The sequence below is a fragment of the Apodemus sylvaticus genome, chromosome 9 (assembly GCF_947179515.1).
Source record: "Apodemus sylvaticus chromosome 9, mApoSyl1.1, whole genome shotgun sequence".
NCBI lineage: Eukaryota > Metazoa > Chordata > Mammalia > Rodentia > Muridae > Apodemus > Apodemus sylvaticus.
In genome coordinates this window covers 64,642,339-64,658,706 of record NC_067480.1, presented here as the reverse complement: position 1 = coordinate 64,658,706, position 16,368 = coordinate 64,642,339, and the positions used below count along the sequence as shown (strand labels likewise).

General features: G+C 42.2%; 1 protein-coding gene across 1 annotated transcript; it reads right to left on the bottom strand.

Moving 5' to 3' along the window:
- Positions 1 to 1,647: 1,647 nt before the first annotated feature.
- On the bottom strand, positions 1,648 to 14,458 carry Cavin2 (caveolae associated protein 2). Its single transcript, XM_052192717.1, has 2 exons — positions 13,698 to 14,458; positions 1,648 to 3,989 (listed from the first exon to the last, which is right to left on the bottom strand). Exons 1-2 carry the CDS (start codon positions 14,178 to 14,180, stop codon positions 3,216 to 3,218), a joined length of 1,257 nt encoding a protein of 418 aa, XP_052048677.1. The 5' UTR covers positions 14,181 to 14,458; the 3' UTR covers positions 1,648 to 3,215.
- Positions 14,459 to 16,368: the final 1,910 nt, after the last annotated feature.

The following is a 16,368-nucleotide window of genomic DNA, read 5'->3' as shown; positions in this document are numbered from 1 at the left end:
TGCCTGTCCCTTTCAGGAATTAGTTGCTGGCTGTAGAATTCTTTATCTGGACACCCGGATCAAGCCACACAGAAAGGTCGCAATGCCAATTTCATCGACAATGTGTTTTGCAGTGCTGGAGTCTTGGGTTTTAGGGAAGGACTTGTGGTTGCTATGGAACTGTTAATAACGATTTCTGCCTGCACCTCCATCCTTCATACTCCCAATCTCCAATATAAAATCACTTAGATTCCGGCTGTAGGGCAGTAAACAAACTTTCGAGCAGGAATTAACTGGGCTCAGGCATTAGTGTCTTAATGTAGGAAATGACTTTCATTATAACCTTTACTTAACACTGGCGGCTTAGCTATGAAGGAGCCTCTCTTTTCTTACCATGGATGGAATCATACAAAGCCAAAACTTCCTGGGCGTGGGCACTGCTAGAGGCTTTCAGCAGAAAATCAGTCCTGAAAAAGTATGGATTTATGCAGAACTAATTTTTATCAGAAATCTATTTTTATCTTCCATGTAAAAAAGGAACTAGATTAATTCATCAAAAACAGTTTTTAAGTCAGAGAAGACATTCCTGTTGAACTATCTTTGAATTTAAAAGAAATAAATCTTGTAGAAAAATAACATTTTTGCTAGTTTGTGTGTGTGTGTGAGAGAGAGAGAGAGAGAGAGAGAGAAAGAGAGAGAGAGATTTGTGATCCATGTAATAGATGCTTCTAACTCCTGAGCCCTGTTTCTAAGATACAGATCTCAATCCTTACTAATGTGTAACTGATACTCGGGGAACAGTAATCGAGTTCTTTAGCGCCAGGCACATAAAGTTAGGGATGGTTTATTGGATGGGTGGGAAGAGGACATATCTAATTTGGGGCTTCCCAGCCTCACCAGTATGCAAATAATTCAACAATAATACAGAACAAATAGGTTCTATCTCAACAATTGCTACTTGCTCTAATCCCTATGGTATGTGTTTCCTAACAATTATCTGGCCTAATTCTCTGTTTTATTGCTTGGGATTTTAAAGCTTCAATTGTGGAACATAGAATAAATGTGATTGTTCAGTAAAACTTAAGACGTTTGCATGCAGTTTCCACTGACAAGTACCTAGTGTATAGGAATAAATGAGAAAGTTTTGTTTTTTGCTGTTTTGTTTGTTTGCTCTTTTTGCAATTGGAAGTAGAAATGTTTCTTGGATCGATGAATCCCCGCCTCTTCAGGCACAGTGACAGTCACTCCATAGAAGGTGCGGCAAGCCTGCTTTGGGTGCTATATGATGGTGTCCATATAGTCTATGGCACTGTAGAGGACAACAGTGTACCTGAGGGAATGAACTGAGTATAATAAAAAGCTCAATAGACTGAGGCTTGCAGGACCATTGAAAGTATTATAAGGCCGGTGCAATACTATCCAATGCAGATGGAACTGTCGAATTAATCAAGCTGCTGCAATAAATTCAGATGCCGTAGAGGTGGCAAGGCAGTGCCAAGAAAGTTAAATTTGAAGAATGAGTGTCGGGTTTCTCAATGAGATCAAGGGGGAAAGGAAAACGGAGTTAATAGGGAAATCAAGACTGGCCCAATCGGTAGGACTGATACACTCAGAGGAGCGTTTTAAAATCAATTTCTTCTGCCTGCAAGAGTGTTTTGCCAAACAAACTGACATTGTTCTATACTTTTTATTTTTGGTTTATTTAATCTTCTTTCACACAGGCGTTGTTAGTTCAACAATTTAGTATTTGGGGTTACATGAATTGAAAATAAAAATCATTTGTTCCTCACAGCTGAATAGGTTACACCATCAACACTCAGGATTCATCTCACTCCTACTCTGAAAGTCACGAGTGCAGCCTGGGACTGCAGCCTAGTCACCGCTGTGTGTGGGTCACTTGTACTACTGCACAGTAAGAGGAGAGAGTTTGAGCCCTGGCTCTCCCATCTTCAGGCTGCACTATAAGAAAGCATTGGCATTTTGTAATGAAAAATAGATAAAGCAAATTTTTAGCATGTTAGAACAAATGTACACATGAAATAAAGCACTAGCATGCTTTTATAAGCTAAAACATTAATATCCTGTGAAATTAATGTATAAATAAAATGTTACCTGGAATGAAATTACCATTATGTGATTTAAAAACCCAGCATTTTACAGTTCTTAAACGTGCAAGTTTGAATACCTCATAAACCTATATCATATTTGGAATGGAAAGGTCACTTCAAAGTGGAAAATATTAAAGAATCATTTGATTGACGTTCCCATAAAAAAAGTACATACTACTTATTTGAGACTTATATTTGTTCCAATGTTAAAGAGACAATATTCTTTGAGCTTTTTTCACAGAAAGATGTGTACTGCCATTTATTTAGTAAGAAGAACTATAGTTTTTACACTAGAATATCTGGTTATGTTATTTAATACTAGACTATAAAATATTGAGAAGATAAGATATATGGACTTCTTTAGTATTGTTAAAGAGCATAATAGGTTTAAAAAGTCAGTTTTTTTTCTCTTTGCTGTCATCCTTTTTGGCATCCTTTGCCCTCCATTTTTCCCACTTTCCAATCTTTTCATCTTAATTTTCTATCTCAGCAGTCCTGGTGCTAGTAGCTCGCCATCAGCACAGCCTTTCAGCACCCTTACATCAAACAATGGTTTCTATCAGAGAATAACCAGCTGATCCTTCTGCTCTATCTTTTGTAACTATTTTCTCCTTAAAACAAAGAGTTATATTCTCAGCTTACAGACTTATGTATATTCTATATCACAGACTTGAAGAATAATCATTCACAGAATTCACTACATTACTGCTACACTATTCAGCAAGCTGGTAAAATGACCAAAAAAAAAAAAAAATCACTTTTTATAACTACTATCCAAACTATCCTCTAGTTTTTCTGACTAAGCCAAAGAGATAGTTGTGTGTGTTTTTTGTTGTTTTTTTGTTTTGTTTTGTTTTGTTTTGTTTTAAACTGCTCCATTTCTTTCTTCTTGCAATCTTGGAGAAACTCTACAGAAATAGAACCTACGAGCAAATTAGAAATGGGATCCCTGGGAGTTTGCTTCTGTGATCCCATGTTTGTTTGAGGCTACTGTCTGGTCAGTGACTAAGGCCTGGACAGTCACAGTAGGGAGCAGGTAGAGATGAAGAGAAGCAGGGTGGTTCCCACAATGTGGATGTACCCAAGCGAGCCGCTGAGGGCAGCTGGCCCAGAGCTCCGGCAGGGCACTCAGGCAGTCTGATCCACATGCAACACAGCTGGCTGGACCGGTTTCTCACTGGATTCCTCCATCTCCTCGGAGTTGAGCATGTAGCCACTCTCATAGCGCACCTGCTGGGCCTGCTGCAGGGCTACTGGCTCCTCTTCGTCATCTTCCATAATGGTCAGATCCGCGTTACTGCCCACACCTGAGCTGTTCGCTCTCAGTGCGGACTTCTCAGCATCTTCTGCGCTGCCCTCCGCCAGGCCGCTGGGGAGGGATGCTTCAGAAAGACCCTCTGTGAACGAACCCTCCTCACGGTCGTCCTGCATCTGGTCTTCCAACTTGGTCTCATTTTCTACAGAGCTTTCTCCCTCTCGGACTTTCTTACGACCAAAGGAGAGGGGAGAAACCTTGAAGGGGGAGCTTTTCCCAGAAGATGCTTTCTGGGGGTTGGGTGTGAGCGATTTCTTAATCTTTTCTCTCCTCTCAACAGATACGATCTTTGTTCCCAGCTTGTTCATCTTTTTCTCGATATTCTGGCGAGAAAACGCTTTCTTGAGGCTATCCACTTTCTTGAGGCTGGTTCTTTTGATTTTTTCGGCCCTGCTTTCTTCCATCTTCTCTTCTGCACTATCTTCCAGGGCTTCCTCATCACGGGGCAATTCATCATCGGAGGAGAGGTCCACGTTGTGCAGAGTTTCCTCCAGGGACTTGTTCTCATCAGCAAGCTCCTCCTTGCCTTCTGCAGCGCTGGGAACTGGCTCCTTCACAAACACACTGGCAGGGATCTCACTTTCTTCCTGCAAAGAAGGGCAGTGTGAATTTATGATGATAGCATATTGAACAAAGAGTCCTAAACTGCTGTGACTTGGGTTTGTGTTCTAGGCAGTGCACATGACAGAAGCAAAGTGTGGCTTTCCAGAAGAGGAAGCAGGCGTTCTAATTTGGGTGCCGTCATTCACCTTGGGCTGGATAAGGCCAAGGCCTGCCAGTGGGAGTACCATGACGCTTAACTGGCAAGGGACTATCAGTGACAGGCAGAGGGAAGTGGCCTGACTCATTCATATAGGCCAGGAAGCTGCCCAGATAAAGGAAATAAAGTAAGTTATAAAGCTGTGAACCCAGAGGCCTCTCCTGCCTTCCTTCAAATCAAGGGAAAGGGGTGAGGACAGGGAGGGACGTGGGCACAGCTTCTGTGACAAAATCCCACTACAAAGGAACACAAAAGTCTGGCTGGGAAATATATATAAGGAGGCAAAGGAGAGCACTGAGGGGGGGGGGGTGTCATTAACTAATCAAGGTTTAGAGCCTTGGTTATGTTCCCTGGTCTTCCACTCACATACCACACACACACACACACACACAGAGAGAGAGAGAGAGAGAGAGAGAGAGAGAGAGAGAGAGAGAGAGAGAGAGAGAGAGAGAGAGAGAGAGAGAGAGAGAGAGAGAGAGAGAGAGAGAGAGAGAGAGAGAGAAAGGAACAGCTTTCCCTAGGTCTGCTCATGAAGCCTTATGTTTCAGGCACGATGTGTGGCCAGGGAGAGCATCAAGCCCACAGTATGAAGTTTCTTCTTTGGCCTCCCACCCAGCTAAGGGTAGAAGAGAACCTTTTCTCTTCAGGCTCCCCAGCTTCTCATGTAGTCAAATGCAGCCTTCTATTAGAGTTTTGGGGAATGGTAGAGACAGAACATTTGTCTCTGAAGCATAAAGCTGCTTGCTGAGAGATTTGAATACAAACAGATTTTGACCACAGTGTGTAAGAGCACCTTTGAGTTTTAAGTGTTTTCTTTTTCTCACTGTTACATGGGAATCCATTATCATGGTACTTACACGTTTTCATCAAAAAATAATAGCACATGATGGAGAATTGTGGCAGGAAGCCTAGAGTCTTTGCTGTACTGCTAAATGGCTGTGTGTCTTCAACAAATAGCTTAATCTCCTTGGGTTCCTATTCTTTCCAAATATGAACCAGAGGATTTGACCTAGATTAGTAGCTTTCAAAATGCACTCTCAGGGCCATCAGAGGTTCAGCAAGAATCTAAGCAGGGCGCAGATCCAAACTCCTTTCCACCTATGCTGCACCCAGAGACTCCAGATGACCTGATTGCATCTCAGCCAGCCCAGCACACTTGGAGGTTGAAAGAAGTTAACTGTAGTCTGCAGATTTAAAAGTCTGTCTGGCTTCCCTGATTGCTGTCTTTCACACGCTAGAGGATGCTACACAGGCTATTGTAAGAGAGAAAACACACCAGTGGTCTTATATAGTATTGAAGTATGCATCCTGTAATACCAACCTGCCAGGCAAGGTAGGGTCACTGACACATTAGTGGGTATGGTTGTTATGTGAGTAGCTAACTGCTTTCTGATTGCATTTCAGGCCTGCTTCACAGGAAGGAATTTCGTTCCTGGCACTGTAACTCTGGCTTGGGGAGATCACAGTTCTTAGTATTCTGCTATTATTATTTTGCTAAATGGTCATAATGTCAAAGCAGCTTTTAAATATTGATGTTTGCGATCATAGATCAGGCCCATTCTTACTCGTGGTCACAGAAACTTCTCTTTGCCCTGGGCAGCAGTCAATAGAAAGATACATAACTGTTCACAGCACTGAGAATAGGAGACTGAGTGCTTGGTTAGATCTAAATGGGAATCTTTATAAATCTTCCTCCCTCCTCCAAGGCTCAGATAACATGAAGGAAGAGAGGAAAAATAAGTGCTAGAGGATAGGAAGAAGTGCTGTGACATTCTGTCTTATTTACATGTCATAGCTACCACACCCATGGATTCAGAGCAAGTGGTGTTACCTGCCAAGACCTGCAAAACACCGGCTTACCCCAGATTTCAGCCTAGTGCAGCTGATCTCCTAGGCCCTTATCCTACTGGCAGTGGATAATTCCCAGGAATTCTTTTCAACGTGGACTTTTGAGGAGAATAGTTTGCCATGCTTCCTGGTGAAGTTGATTTGGATTCATGGGCATATACTCCCTAGAAGGATTTTTATCATGTCTTCATCACTGTGTCTCAACAGGTCAAGCTTAACAACCACTCATTAAATGAGCACATTGGGTAAGATGGCTTTTTAAGAAGTCCACGAAGGTACCTGAAGTGTAGACTGCTCTATCCGGTGGCAGGCTGGAGGGTTATAGAAGAATGGGCCTGTTTAGTTCTGTGTCTAGAAGGAAGTCTGCTGAATGTTGGTGACGCCGGAGAAACCAGAGAAGCTAAGGCCTGAGGGGCACTTTCTCCCTCTGAAAGAAGGATTTTCTTTCCAGTGGACAGATGAATATTACAGAAAGAGGTAGACTTACAGAAGTAGCCAGGGCTCTGATGGCTAGTCCTGAAGCATAATTTCTCCTGGGGTTTGATTAAGAGCATTGAGGAGATTTGTCAGTCATTGCTTGCAGGGAAGGATAAAACCTCAGTGAAATGTTATTAAAAGTCCTCAGTGACGAAAGAAGGGATTCTGGTAGAAATCCATAAAAACTAAGCCTTAAGGTACTTTGTCTATACCATAAGCTCTCGGGGTAATCAAAAGCTGTAGATCAGATAGCTTTCCATTCTTCAATTTTCACAAAAGGGAGAATTAAAATACATTTTAGTTTTTCTTAAATGTAAATTTTATTGCCAACATGGAGCTCCTACTGAGTCTTATGGCCCTTTGGTTCCTCCTCTCAAGCATCCTTCAAGGATAGTTCTGAGGAGAGCAGAGAGTGATTTGGAATAGCAGTGGTAGATGCAGGCTGAATGTGGGGGTGAGGTGGGGTGAGAGAAGGAGGAAAACCAGCAGAACTCTTCTGTGAAATGTGAAAATGTATAGGAAAATTTACACGCGAGCTCTTTGATGCCAGTTAAGGGATTAACCCAGCAAGGGCAGAGATAACCCAGAATACGTTGGCTGTGTCTTTATGCAACTGGAAACTCCTGAGCAATGGCCGACTCCTCAGCTAGCTGTTGGGCTTCAGCTGTCATTTTAATTACCTGGGAAATATTTTATTGGCAAACATTTTATGTTCTGTCTACTGGACAGTGTGTATCTTTCTTTGGCATCTTTTTTGAAGGCTGCCCTTTCCCTTTCACAGATGGATTTGTAAATTTACAAGCACACAGATCTCTTTCTTTTTCTAAACCATTTGTTTAGAATTGGAAAAATACCAATTCCCTTCTTTCCAAGTCACTCTCTTATACAAAGCATATGATGCATGGTGTTGGGCTAGTTCAGCGGTGTTCTATGTGAATAGGATCCGCTACAGCTGCTCCCTTACCAGTGCACACTGTGTACTACGTAATCCTCTTACACACTGCCACGAAACACCTTCTACTTCACATGTCTACAAGTGAGGCGACACCTCGGCGTCCACCTCCAGTTGTAATGTGTGTGACCTGCGGTTCTTTTATAGATTCCCAGGCTGGCAGCTACTTTAAGGGTGAGGCTAAACACACATCCATAACCCTGGGCTGCTCACTAATGCTAGCTACTCGTTTGTCTACATGGGATATGTGACTCCCTGAAATGGCACAGAGAATCCCTGCGGTTTATTTCCTTGGACAGCTCTAGCGAGGAAAAGCTTCTAGGAGTATGTGGTTATTTGTCCTTTGTTTTCAAAAAAGGTCCTCACCCACCACTGATGTAGGTGTTCCTGGTTGTGACCTTTCACAAGGACCCTTAGGAGGTTTTCAAAGAAAGGGAATATTAAATAGTAAACTTCTAACCTATATGATGGATATGTTTGCAGCATTCAGGGGGAAAGGAATGGAACAAACTCTTGAGAAGTAGCATTTTCCTTGCACTTCAGCTTGTTTGCTATTTATATTGATCCTTCTGAACTAATAGTCCCAGTCATGCATGGAAATACCAACGCAGAGAAACCCGCCAGCGTTTCAAGTTGGTGATACAAATCTCTGTACATATACAGATGTGCAAACTTAAAAACAAAAGGCTCTAGGATTAGCAGTAGGAAAGAAATCCAACTTGAAGTCTTTTAAAAGCCCGAGTAAGAAGAGAGAAGCCAGATGTTTGCTTTCCTGCCACTCGCAAAAATAACAGGGACATGGTGGACCCTGCTGGGATGACACGGTGCCACCCTGCTGGGGTGTGACAGGCACACATTTGTGTCCATGGGATATTTTCCTTAATAATCTCTAAATACTAGTTATTAAAATGAAACTACGCCACCTGACATTCTGATTTATAGGTCTCCTTTACACATTGATGGTTTTCTCCAATTTGTGTTTCTGAGGTATAGATTGCCAAGTGGATAAAGCCATTGATTAGAACTGCACCCGCAGGGCGGCTGTCGGTGGAATCAGCAAGTCATAAGAATAAAATGCATTAGGTATAATCCCTGGGCAGTCTTTCACATACTGGAGGATTTAAAAGTCTCATTATTTTCAGTGTTATCAAGGGTTCTTTTTTTTTTTTTTAAAGATCACATTGGTTAGTTCTTTCTTACACACACACACAAAAACATAAATATAAAAAAATTAAACCACATTGAATTATTTAAAAGCTGATCTAGTAAAACTCATAAACATGAACTTTACCACAGTGACTTTATAGTTTTTACCTGTTTCACAATTCTATCCTACAATTTCTCTTATCAATGAAATGAGACCTCAACAGTTATTTTGTTTCTCCGATCCTCTGTTTCCTTCCTATAAAATAAGGTTACACTAAATGATTATTAAGAGGTCTTCCAGATTAAAAAATATTTGATTATGTGATTTTAATCTACATCCCACAAAAAAATTACCATTCACAGGAACAATACCATGATGTACCCATCCACCAAATGTATTTAATTCCACACAGGAATAAAAATCATAGGAGTTAAGTTGCATTGAAGAGCCTTTAAAAGGTGGGAAACCTAGAGAATGTGTAACTGACATAGCATATGTATATATATGTATATATATTCACTTCTAGTGCCAGGGACAAAGCTGACATTTTCTAAGTGTAACTATTAACAGTAAGAAACAGTATTAATTTTTTTATCATAAACAAAAAGGGCACTGGATAAGTAACATAACAAAACCAATATTCTTTTAAGGAAACATTGACCTGTGATACAAACATGGAGGGTTCTCATATCAAGGTATATTTGATGACTCATATTCCCCTTTCTCTGCAGTCCATACCAATTGAACAGCTTTTAGAGCAGCGATTTTGGATAAAGTACTGTCTTAAACCAATTTAAAAATCATCAGGAGATTTAACTTTTAGCACACTTCTAAACTTCTGGTCTCATTAAGGAACCCAAGCGATGACTGTTTAAGTACATTTACAGACTCACGTTTTCAGAAATCCATCTGTGGCAAGTAGGTAGTAACTTCGCTTGGCTTTTCTTACCCAGGTTCCCAGCTCCATGCGGATAGCACTACAAGCTGTTAATGCACTCTCTCATTTTGTCTCCTGTTTTGAAATCATTCTCAAGCTGCTTTTTCAAATAATCATTCCCAGGATGGACTGAGGACATAAGTGGCACCTTCTGAACCCAGAGCCAGTTACTGTGAAGTTCAGGCAGCCCTTCAACCAACAGACAGAATTTTCTCTTAACTCTACTTTATAACTTCTGTTTTTAGTAAAAGATAGACATGCTTCCAAGAAAAGTGTTAAATGTGGTATTCCTTTGGCATTAATATTTTCACTTTTATTTTGTTTTTGTGTTTGTTTTGGGGCAGAGTTTCTCTGTGTAGCCTTGGCTGTCCTGGAACTCACTCTAAACCAGGTTGGACTCAAACTCAAAGATTTGCCTGCCTCTGCCTCCCAAGTGCTGGATGCCTCTGCCTCCCAAGTGCTACCACTGCCAGGCTTACCGTGAATATTTTGAGCAGCGATACCCAGAAGTCTTATTTATTCTGGCTTATGACTCATTATATTGTGTCTCATTATATATTGAGTATATGTACTGAAATATTATATTAAACTATTGCCAAAAATGTTTCTAAAACTTGCTGAATTTCACCGGGATTTTCAAATATATCTCTGAGTTCAAAGGGGGAAAGTTTCTTCAGTTCTTAGATACTGATGGTTATAATTTGAAGTTATCACTAAGGAATTATATGCTTAATAGCTACAATAGTGTTGGGAAACTGTTACTGAAACTCAGATTTCAATAAATACATGACTTATTTTTAATAGGATGGATTTAAAACAAAGTTAGGAATTAAAAGTCCAAATGTATAAGAGTCTTAAAAATCATCTAATACACACACACACACACACACAAACACACTCACATTCATATACATTCACACTCTCTCAAAGATATATTACTCACATAAACTCACACAAACATACATACAGATACACACTCACACAGATTTGCACACACAGAAATGCATATGTACAAGCAGACACACACTCAGGTAGATTTGGAATGCTGTGACAGGATCCCACAAATTGTAAACATAGATCTTCTTCTCAACATTACAGTACTAAATATGCCTAAGTCAAGGGACAGATTTATCTTTTTGAACATTGCTCTTATTTTTAAATACTTATCACCCTAAGCCAGAAGCCAGAAAAGTACTGAAAATGACAATTTTTTAAGACAAAGTGCTATCAGTTCAGTATATGACATCCACATTCTCTGTGGGTCTGGGATAGTCCCCTTCGGCCAAACTGATGTATATGCTGACACTAGAAGGATCTATTTAGAGTAGGTATTTTGGATAGAGTCCTTTGCTGTCATAGATTATGATAAAAATGTTCATGCTGACATGGTGGTAGCCGTATAATGTATGTGTGCATGTGTGTGCACTAGCAAGCCTCAACCAAAAAGGGACAAAGCTATTTCAAGATCCTCAGAAGGGTGGGGTCAGTTCTGGCCTAAGAACAGCATTTCTAACTCAGTAGGAGTGGAGCTGCCTGTCTCAGCCCTGCATTTCAGAGTCATGGAGTAATAGAGTCTACTCAATGAGCACTTCCATCATGCCAGTCTGTAAGAATCATTTTGCATATGTCATTTCCTTTACCCTCATTTGTGGGAGAGATATGAGCCAGGAAGCACTACAGTTTAAAAGCACATATTCTGGGACCAGTTAAATGTAGCTTTGAATGCCAACCTTGTCACTTATGTACAACTTCAGACAAACACCAAGCACATGAAGGGAATCTCAGCATCTTCACTGGTAAACTAGGGATAGGCAAGGGTGCAGAGAATGGAGGGGCCTTACAGTGCACGCTGGGTTTATCAAGACTGTAGCTATTTCATGCTCTTGTTAGCATCGTCTGTGTATAAGGGGAAACAGGGGCTTCCAGATATCAAATGTGTCAATGATCAACACAGTTGGCAAGTGACCAACTAGGATGTGAGCCAGTGTCTGTGTGAAAATTTGTCTTCCCACTCACTATCCTGGACTTCACTGTAATAAAAAGTATTGTTTCATCCATTAGCATAATTGGTACCCTATTAAAACCCCTACTTTAAGAAAGAAAAGAGACAAAGCACTGAAGACGACTGCAGTTACATTTTGTTTTTCAAATAACCATCTTGTGTCTTCAGAGTTGGAATTCTAATTCCCTTGAGCTAGCAGAGGACCCCCTCTGAGTAGGAAAAGGTCTAGTCACAGGCTTGAGGTTCCCTGCTTTCCACATTGTTCTCTACACCAGTTGGAGGTGCTTTTTAACAGGCCTCTAACAGCTCGAACTCTTTCCTTTGGCTTTCCCATAGTTTCTGTTCTGGACTTGAGCACCCCTGTTTCACCATTTCATCACTGTGGGGGGGGGATTTTTACCATTTCTAATGGGATGTCACACCTGTCAATTCAGTGCAACAAAACAGATGGCTTTGTCAGGTCCCCACCAACAATACATGCCTTTAAGATCCCCAATAGTAAGATTCACAATTCTCTTGAACGTGTAGTCATTTATCTCCCATCCCTTCTTCTCACAACTGTAGAACCTTCCTATCAACACAGAAACTAAACCTTAAAATCCTTATTTTCCTTTAATAGATGAACACTTTCCTTCCTTACTTAATGAATAAGATGAGATAAAGTTTCCTTGATTCATACTGAAGTTTCCTTTGATAGGCCTGTATATGTTCTGCTTTGTTTTGAAATCACTATTTAATTTAGAAATGTCTTCAGGGCTATGGCTTCTAGGATCTCGTAGGCTAATAAAGGTAGGATCACAGATCCTGGTGTGGCTGACCACAGCTTTTTCAGCTGCTTCCTGAAAAGTGATTGCATCTGCACTGAAAGCCTAAAAGTTTCCCAACTGCAGAAAACCTGTGAGATACAAGGAACGACAGTTGTTTGGACCTCTCAGCTCTCAAGAACAATTTGGGGAGGACAGAGGCAGCAAGATTCCTCTTCCCTTTTATGGAGATAGGCAGGCCGGAGTCCTAACTTGGCAGAGTAGATTCGTTAGGAAAAAAGAAAGCTCCCATGGTTTAAATCCCAGTTTCTAAATGTCTCTTGGGAGATGAAGGCTCCCCCTGTGTACTTTCACAATCTGTTGGTTAGAGCCTCTCCCCTCCGTGGCTTTGAAAGTCTCTCCTGTTCACAGGATCATAAGGAGACAACCCGGAGGCAGGGTGGCAGCGCTTCCTGGGGCCTGGCTTGGCTCAACGCCGGCCATGGAAGGGCTTCCAGCATTAAGCAGGGCAGCCCTTAGATTTACAGATGCCCACCACTTGGCTGAACAACCGCTCCATGCAATCTTCCTGTCCCCAGATAGCCTTTGCTACATAAATTGCATCATTGATGCATTTAAAAAAAATTAAGTGTCCTTTTCATGGTAAGGCAACTATTTGCAGGGGAAGATATTCAAAGTGTTGGTCTTTGTGGCAACCACTGATAACGTTTCTTCTATTTCACTTTGGAGTTCCGTCCTGAGCAACAAGAGGGCGTATTTAACGTGTTTGTAAGGAGTTACACTTTGCTTCTCACTTTGATTCACATCATTTTCTAGAAAAGAACTGGAGATTGCTTTGACAAAAGATGATTGAAAGAACAAGACTAGTTCAACTTTCCATTCCGGTAATTTCCCAAACACGGGGGTGGGGGGTGGGGGGGTGGGGGGGGGGTGGGGGAGGCGTGGAAAAAGGATGGTTTAAAGGTGATGTGTGTCATGGTCAGAGCAAAAGAAAACAAATCCTTCACATAGTTACCTCACTTCCACTAAGAGTTAATAAACAGCCACTGGATTAATTTGCCCTGTCCAGCTAACAGCTGCAGCCACAGCCGCAAGTTCCAAATGAAAAGAGACAAATGAATTTGACTAGAGTGGGCGCCTGCACCTGCTCGGCTTCCCACCCTTAACCAAGTGCATCTAGGTGTTCACTGACACATGTCCCCAGCCTGCCAGGCACACAGGCTTTGCCTGAAGGATCGGGGAGATTCCAATCCTCATGGCCACATTTCCCAGTAGCCTGCAGCAGGCAGCTAGAGGACAAAGCTTTGTGTGTGAGAGAAACTTGACTGGCAGGGCAGATGGGAAGATGGCCTCGAGAGCTCTGAGGACTGGGCTCAAGTAGGTGGAGGGGTACGCTGGGGACACTGACCTGGAAGATGAGCACTTTGAAGTGGTTGCGTCGGAGGAGTTGGGCGTGGTTGTTCTCCAGCCTCTTCACCTGTACACACTGCCTCTCCAGGCGCTCCCGGACAGCCCGCGTGTGAGCGCTGACCTTGCGAGACTTCTCCAGAAGTTTGCTCACTGTGTTGCTGGTGGAGGCCTGGTACTTGGAGAGCTTGCTGAGGTCATTCTGGATGCCCTTCACCGAGCCCTCCAGGTTGATCTGCCGCTGTTCCATGTTGTGCTGGTTCTCCCTCACGGCGTCCAGCATGTTGACCAATTTCTCCAGGAGCGTGTGCACAGTGACAGCATTCACCTGTGAGTTGTCTCGGATGGCCTCCTCCGTGGACCCCAGGTTCAGGCTGGGGCTCGGTGTGGAGGAAGGCATTGGGCTGGGGCCGGATGGCTTCTCCTGAAGCATGTCTGTATTCGGGTGCTGGAACTTTTCTGCCTGTGTAGCGTCCTCTCCCATGGCTGGACAGATGGAAACCTACCTCCCCCCCGCTGGAAACTTCTTGCTCAAGACGCACAGGAGGCTGGTTGGTCTGAAGTGAGCACTGCTCTCTAGGGCTAGCAGAAGTTCTGAATAACTGGCTAAGCTGATCAGGGAAACTGCATTCCGCTGCTCTTAAAGGATCTACTCCACCCAGTGGAAGGCAAAGGTTACAGGACCCACTCAGGGATCAGTGACAAGCACACGCACTTCCTAACCACTCTCCTCACAAACCCGAGCTCTTTTCTGCAGTAGCTTCCCCCCCCCTACACCCCTTTCCTTAATAAAAAAAAAGTTCAATGCCATATTTCAATCATGAGTTCATTTAGAGGCGGAGAGAAACATGTTAACTTGGCAGAGCTCCCCAGCCTCTGATTGGCTAAAGCTAGTAAACTTTTCTCTGGCTGCTATGTTACAGAGCGCCTGTTTCTTTTTCCTGGATACAAGTTATTGTAACAGAAAGAATTGTTTGCTCTTGCCCCAGAGCTGACTGATAGGTTGCAGAACACCGAGTTCCCTTAGGGGAGGTGTAGAGTTGAGAGGGTCTGTGCTGCCAGGTTCTTGGTGTTAGTTTCTCATTTGCAAAGCACAGGAGATTATTAGGATACTGACAAGGAACCCAGCTTGGCGCCCTGTCCAAGATGGGATGCAATCCAATCTGAAAGAGCTTAGACTCAGGGATGTTACAGCAAGCAGCGCTGCACACTGTGAACCGTTATATAAGAGATGGAAATCTTTTGAATGAATGCTTTTTTTTTAGAAGATGGAAGATAGAGCCCCTCTCCTCAAGTAGCACCTTTAACAAAAAGAAAGTAACTGGTGTGTCTCCAGTAATTCTGAATTCCTGCAGAACGTTTCTCATTTCCCATCTTTTCGAGGCATGTCTTGACACAGGTCCAGAAGCGTGACTGCGAGCCAGGTTGAGCTGGAGTGGTTCTGATGCTTGACATTTCCAGATTCTTGCTCTGCGAAGTGGCACACCTGTTCTCACATGTGGCCCTTCTTAGCCGGACCCTTGGGATGCAGGACTCATCTCCTAAAACTGCTTTCCATGCTTGAATTGGTCTTAAATGTATCCAGCCTGTGAAAGTGCTCTTGGCAGGAGGTTTGTGACAGGCATGCTATGAAGGATTTCAAGAACAAATGTCAGCTAGTACCGGGTCAGGGACTGATTATGGGACAGTGTCTTTCTTAATGGCAACACTTCTACGTAAACTGAAGAAACAGTAGCTCTTAGGATCATATATTCATTGGTTGCCTTATCCATTGTCATATGGAACATTCATAGAGCGTGTGTGCCAGGTCCCTCAATGAGTTCCTGCTCATTAGGAAGATGCATTAAAGGTATTATAAAGGCTCCCAGTTTTCTAAGATAATCAGTAGCCCCCACCACACACTTAAAGTGAGACCTTTAGAAACCAAGATTACAAAATGCCAAAAGATTTGATTGCTTGTGCCTTTTAAGAATTTTAAAATTTTTCTGAAACAAACTTATGTTTTGTGTATTTTAGTTGGACAGTGGATGTGTTAAATATTAAAACAAAAAAAAAAGACCCATGAATCTGGCATTGATTTTCATAAGCTTGATTTTCTAACAAAATTATATGGTATTATGATACCACGTTCTTTTACATTTGGCTTCTGTTGGTAAATCATAGAGTGTCATTATTTAAAAAATATTGGAGAGCTTTATCAGTTTCCCAAGGGCCTCTCCTACATGGTGACATCCCAGTCATTCCCTCTGAGGCTTTTATCATGCTGTCATTCACAAAGAATTCTTCTCCCAAATGTCAACTATTACAGCTGCAAATTCTCATTGGTTGTGGAGGCTGACCACAATTCAAGGGCTCCTCTGACATTACCTTCATCAATTTTTATGATTTCATATTTTGAAAGATTTGCAATTTCACATTATAATCACTTCACCCTGATTTTGCATTGATTCACATGAGTTTTGCATCGCATTGTTGGATATTGTACAGTCAGATAGATGAATTAGAGGGATAGGTGTGAGAGACCAAAGCACAGAGGCTCTTTCTTAAATAAGAAGGTACACTGAGGATTATTTGTTTGGTTGAGACTGGCTTCTCTCTGTAGCCCAGGTTGCTCTCAAGCTCAAAGCAGTGCCCTTGACTCCGGCTTCTTAGACAGCATTTATAGGTGTGAG

Bases quoted from the DNA above. Each gene is read 5' to 3' on its own strand.
- Cavin2 (XM_052192717.1), bottom strand. From the start codon at position 14,180: ATGGGAGAGGACGCTACACAGGCAGAAAAGTTCCAGCACCCGAATACA. The intron at 3,990-13,697 runs GTCAGTGTCCCC...CCTTCTTTGCAG, and splicing joins TCAAAGTGCTCATCTTCCAG to GAAGAAAGTGAGATCCCTGC.